Genomic DNA, 6,185 nt, shown 5'->3' on the forward strand with positions numbered 1-6,185 from the left:
CTCAGCAAAATTTTCTTGGATAATCTTGTCAGGTCCTGTCCCTGACCTGGAATCACCCATTTTTGTAACATTGGTCCCTTTTAGAGGAGAATGGTAAAGAGTAAATTTGGTGTTAGGTGTTTTCATTGCTTTCAAGGGTTCTATATGATCTCAGAGGTTGCAGCTAGGAAATATATATAAAAGAAACACAGGAAGTAGAAACTAGAAACTAGTAAACTAAAAGAATGGTTACCCATAGGAGGGGGGCCAGGAGTGTCACAGAAAGAAAGGGAATGAGAACAGTATAGATATTGACACATACAACATATAACTTTTAATCTGTTTATACATTTGAAAAATCGTGGTTCAGGTCGATATCTACAATTCCAGTTTGACACACTAGAGTTCTTTCCAGGCTCTCCTTCTCTATGTATTAGATGCCTTTCCCTGATAGAGAGGAGTCATTCCCTTTTCCTCAATATGTTTACTTATTTGCTGAATCGTGAATACATGCTAAGTAATTTCAGAATCTTAAACTCATACCACTGCTAATGATAAACTAACTGCAGCTCAAAAAATTTGTTTACTTTTTTTTTTTTTTTTATTTCTTGTGACAGTATATAGACAAAATTCTGTGTTCAAGAGTCACTTAGGTTAGTTATTTTATTTTCCCCTATCATATTATTATGGTTATTAATTTGAAATGTAGGTAGGTCCATTTGTTTTGTTTATGCTATTTTGCTTTATTCCCCACACTCTTCTTTTTATTGTTTAGTAGGCAAAAGATAACATAGTAAAATCTGTACAAATAAATACACTCATCTCGCCCTATTTTCTACCTCATTCCCTCCCATCTTCTATAGATAAGAATCTCATTTGTTGCTGATGTCTTCTTCATTTTGCTCAAATGGGCAGACACATGTATGCTTTACATACTCTTCATTTTTACACAAAAAGTAGCATGCTACAGATGTTTTTTTACATATTTTTTTTTCCATTTAACAATATTTCCTGGAAATCCCTCCATATGGATACATAGATATCTGTCATTTTTTTCACATCTGCAAACTACTCTATTGCATTGATGTTCCATAGTGTTTCCTTTTAGAGTCCTAGAATGAGATAGTTGTGATGAACATACCAAACGCCACTGAATTATACATCTCAAATGGATAAAATAGTAAACTTCCTGTTATGTATTATGCTACAATAAAAAAAATTCAAAGAGAACGTAAGAAGTAATCTCAATATAAACACAGAAAAGAATTATAAAATAATAGTAATGTACAAGTAATAAGTTCTTAGAGGGGGACTGGAATAACAAAATATATATTTAATTAATCAAAAGGGAGAAAGAGAAGACAGAATAAATATTAAACAGATATCTCAAATAGAAAACATATAGTAATACGGAAAATTCAAATATATCATGATGGAATTAGATGTTAATAGATCAAATACTCCAGAAATATAATGAATGTTGATTTGCATACAAAGAGCAAAACCCAAATTTACACAGTTAAAAACAAACACCTCACAGATGTAAGGACATAGAAAGGTTTAAAGTAAAGTGATGGAAAAGAAATACCACGCAAAAACTAACCCAAAGAAAGCTGGTATATCTATACGAATATCAGAAGAAGTAGATGAGATGTTAAGGTTGGAGCTGTTGTAGAGGTGAAGAGGAATTTCTCCTAATTAAAAATGCAGTGGTGTGCTGTTAAATGCGTACAAAATGACTCTGTTTTTTTACAAAGTCTTGATTTGTAGCATATTCCGATTTCTATAGTGTCATTATTCCCATTACGTCTGATTTCAATCTACTAACATGATGTCACTGAATGTGGAGTTGGGAAGAAATGTACACAATCAGCTTGAAGCCAACAAAGCCAGACTCAGCACACCACTCCATCAAAGACTCAGTCCTCCAGGAGCAGATCATGATGCTAAATCTATGTGTCCTCAATAACACAGCATAAAAAATACATAAGCAGGAACTGATAAACCGAAAAGGAGAAAAAGATAAATCCACAATATAATTGTGGGGCATGTTTTGTATAAGATTTTATACATATAAGAGACGACGAATAAGCAGAAAAACTTAATCAGGAATAAATATTTAGCAACCCAACTGGCAAAATTGACCTAGTAAACATGGTAACAACACTGTACATGAGAGCAGATTGCATATTCTTTTAAAGTTATATGGAATTGTCAACCACACAATAATTTTTGGAAATACATCAAACTGTGCATGACCGTGATAAGAGGATTTGGTAATTGTCACTTCAAGAAGTTAGCCTATCAACGAATATTTTTAGGGCCTGTTTTATATCTCTGTTCCTCAGGCTATAGATGAAGGGGTTCAGCATGGGGGTAACTGCTGTATACATAGCCGAAGCAATTATGTCTTTCTCATTGGGGCCCCCTGATGAGGAGAAAAAGTAAACACCTGCAACTGTCCCATAGTATAAAAATACCACAAAGAGATGGGAGCCACAGGTAGAAAAGGCTTTAAAGAATCTCTTGGTGGAGGGGACCCTCAGGACAGTGGCCACAATCCAGATATATGACACCAAGATGCTACTCAATGGCAAGAATAATAGCATTCCTCCCTCAGTGAAGATGACCAGCTCATTGAGGGAGATGTCTGAGCAGCTCATCTTCAGGAGTACAGTGAGGTCACAGTAGAAGTGGGGGATGGTATTGTCAGCACAGAAGGACAGTTGGACCAAGAGGAGGGTGTGCAACAGGGCATGTGCACAACTGAGGAACCAAGACCCAGCTACTAATGAGACACACAGCTCCTGCCTCATAACAGTTGTGTAGTGGAGTGGCTGACAGATGGCTACATACCTGTCATATGCCATCACTGCAAGAAGGAAATTGTCTAGACAACCAAAAACTAAGAAAAAACACATCTGAGAAATGCACTGCACATAGAGGATAGATTGTTGCTGAGTCTGCATGCTCACGAGCATCTTTGGAATCGTGACAGATGAAAGGGAAATGTCAGAGAAGGCCAAGTGGCTGAGGAAGAAGTACATGGGGGTGTGGAGGTGAGAATCCAGCCTGATGAGCAGGATGATGAGCAGGTTCCCCAGCATCATGGTCAGGTACATGACCAGGAACAGGGCGAAGAATATGCCCTGCTGCTCCTGTTGGATGGACAGCCCCAGAAGGATGAACTCTGACATGCTGCTCTGATTCTCAGGCCTCATACTGCTTTTCTATATACTGAAGATGTAGAAGGTTTGGGAATCTCAGGCACCTAGAAATGATGATCAGGACCATTGTATCTCATGCTTTAATTCTCTGAGAAAAGAGTGAATTTTTAAATACACTCTTTAATGTTTCACGCCTGTGGATGCATACATCTCCACTCTCTCCCAGTCTGGCTCCAGGAAAACATCACACCCAAAAGCAGCCAAGTCCTCATTGCACAGAAGCAAGAGTGTTCATTGTTTTATTCAACCATTATTTATTGAACATTGAATTTGAATATGGACCTCTACTGAGGACTGAGAATGCAGCAGTGAACATAAAGGCAAGTCTTCTGCCCTATGTGAATGTAGGTATTGATGAGCATAGAGGGATAATTCATTACACCAAGACAGAGCCAAATTGTAATAATTCATTGTGGCAGAAATAGTAGATAAGCCTCAGTGAACTGGTATCACTTGCTTCTGATATAAAGTCATATGAGACCCCATTGCTGAGGCAGTGTGGCTGGAGCATTGTCACATTCCTCCAGTGAAACTGGCTCGGTCTCAGTGACCTACAGCTGTAACTCACAGTCATTCTAGAAGTGGGTGGTCATTTAAAAAATCTTCCCAATGCCAGAATAGCTCCCAAACGAGAATAATCCACAAATTATCTTTCATAAGAGTGGTGAACATTTTGGTGAACATTTGGGTACTAGCCTAAGGACTTTATCTATGTTCCCTAATTAAATCCACACATCAGCCTTACGTTCTCAGATTTACAAAAAAATTTTCCAGCTGCACTAACAATGGATGTTCTTTCATCAATTAGCTCTTAGGAAACAGAAACATAAATGATATAAATTACACATATATACGTAAACTATATACATTACCATTTTCTGTAGGTTGAAAATAATAAACATTGATGACTTCATGCAGTTCTCTGTAATATGTCTGTGTAATCAGAGCCCATTCTCTTAGCCACTCCATGGGGAAACTTCCTCCACCATTAGTTAGCAGATCCAGACAGCCAGTGTTGTTTAGGGCTACAAAGTAGCCAAAGTAGTTCAAACTTATCTTGGTTTCCAGCTTAGAGAGTTCCCTTCGTTTATATTGATCTATTTTCCAATTGACAAAAGATTCTCACATTCATTACCGTTTATTCAAACAAATACTCATTGAGGGCCTGTATGTTTCATGAAGTAAGTGTAATTCCTTCCATTTTATAGATTGACAACTGAGGCCGTGGAGCTAAGTGATTTTCCCAAGGTCTTGCCAACGTGTGCTAGGGTTCTGCAGTCTAAATTCACACAGGATGATGGTAATTTGTCTTTGCCTGGAACAATAAGTGAAGGGTTGAAACACTCTGAGTGACTCAGTCGTACTTAGGCATATTAAAATCATAGCAGATCCATTTCAGAAACAGGGAGTTGCTTGGAGCTTAGGTTATGTTAGTCAATGGTGCTCAAGAGGAAGGTGCTAAAGGAAATATTTGAGTCACGGGGGAAAATCAGAAGCCCCAAACACACATAAAAATCACACACACACACAAACACACACACACACACACACACACACACACACTCACAGCTGATTTGAGGATTTCAGTTACTTTTGACCAATTCCCATCCTAAGGGAAGGAAAGCCAGTATGTGGTTCAGTTGACAAATACTCATATACATGCATACAAGTCATAAATAACATGCAAAGTGAGACATACGCAACACACAATGATGTACCATTCACCGACAAACACACTCACAATGCACATCAACACACTTGACATGTGACGCACCTAGTAAACACTCAACTCACTACATATACATAACTCATCACTATACACACACATCACCAAAACACACAAAGAAAAACCTCACAAGAAACACACACCAACATGCATGCACTCAGCCACACACTCACTGCAACATGCAACATACACACTCCCATTACTGAGAGGCATGCTTGTGCCCCTTCTGACCCACACCCTTCTTTGGGAAGGCAGCCAGCATGGGGCAGTTAAACCTATTCACACAGACACAGTCATTAAACCACCAACAACCCATGTACATGGTAACATATACACAGACAAAAGTAAGCAATACACATTAACGCTCTCACACATAAGTGTGACACCCACAAGCACAGCTTGCACATACACTAGCAATGCTGCAGAGCAGAAAGTTGAGCCTCTCTGACCTCAGTTCTTTTGTGGGGTCAGGCATCTTCTTTTCTAGCAGCGGACACAAAATTTCACTCCTGATGCTGAGCTCTCATCTGCTCAGCTGAAATGCAAGTATTAAGATCACAGACATGAACAGGGGTCCCTAATCACCCTTTGGGAGGCTGATAACTTGGTCTACATGCACTAAAACAGAGCCCATATTGAGTCTAACCAAGGAAAAGAATCAGGCTGTGAGTCAGATACATAGTACACGTGCACACACACACGCACACACAACTATCAAAAAACACAAAAACAAGCATACACACACAGGCACACAAAAACTACACCCATGAATACAAAGCCACAAAAACCCACAAGCACACAGGCAGATCCATCACCAAGTATAGATTTCCAGCTCCCTCTGACCTGTGTTTTTCCTTGGTGAGTTCAGACACCTTCTGCTCCAGACTGTTACCTAAATCCTTAGCTTATCTTCAGGAGACTTGATATTCAGAAGAAAAGATGAAATAGCTGTGGCCTCAACACTTCTATAGATATTCATGTTCTGCAATCAACTCTGGAACAATGAGCAAAAAGATAATGTCCTAAATACCAGCAAGAGGACAGAAATAAAGTACCCAGCTTCTGGGTCAGGGAGGAGCCACTGTAGGCTAATTGGTCAAGTTCTTACTGCTCTTTGGGGAGCTGCATGTCCGGGAGCCAGAGGTGACTGGAGTCCCAGGGAACAATGTCTCTGATGCCAGCAATGCCTTTATGTTTGGGCATGGTTCCAGCTGGGACAAAGGATATTTTAAAAGGCTGTAAAAATGGCTTGT

General features: G+C 39.1%; 1 protein-coding gene across 1 annotated transcript; it reads right to left on the reverse strand.

Annotated features, from left to right (window-relative positions):
* Positions 1-2,267: 2,267 nt before the first annotated feature.
* Positions 2,268-3,200, reverse strand: LOC101393613 (olfactory receptor 1J4-like). The gene has a single exon (XM_014781943.2). The coding sequence runs from the start codon at positions 3,198-3,200 to the stop codon at positions 2,268-2,270; it is 933 nt and encodes a 310-aa protein (XP_014637429.2).
* Between the last annotated feature and the right edge of the window lie 2,985 nt (positions 3,201-6,185).

Source organism: Ceratotherium simum, chromosome 29, assembly GCF_057802395.1.
Source record: "Ceratotherium simum simum isolate JZ-2026a chromosome 29, ASM5780239v1, whole genome shotgun sequence".
Taxonomy (NCBI): Eukaryota; Metazoa; Chordata; class Mammalia; order Perissodactyla; family Rhinocerotidae; genus Ceratotherium; species Ceratotherium simum.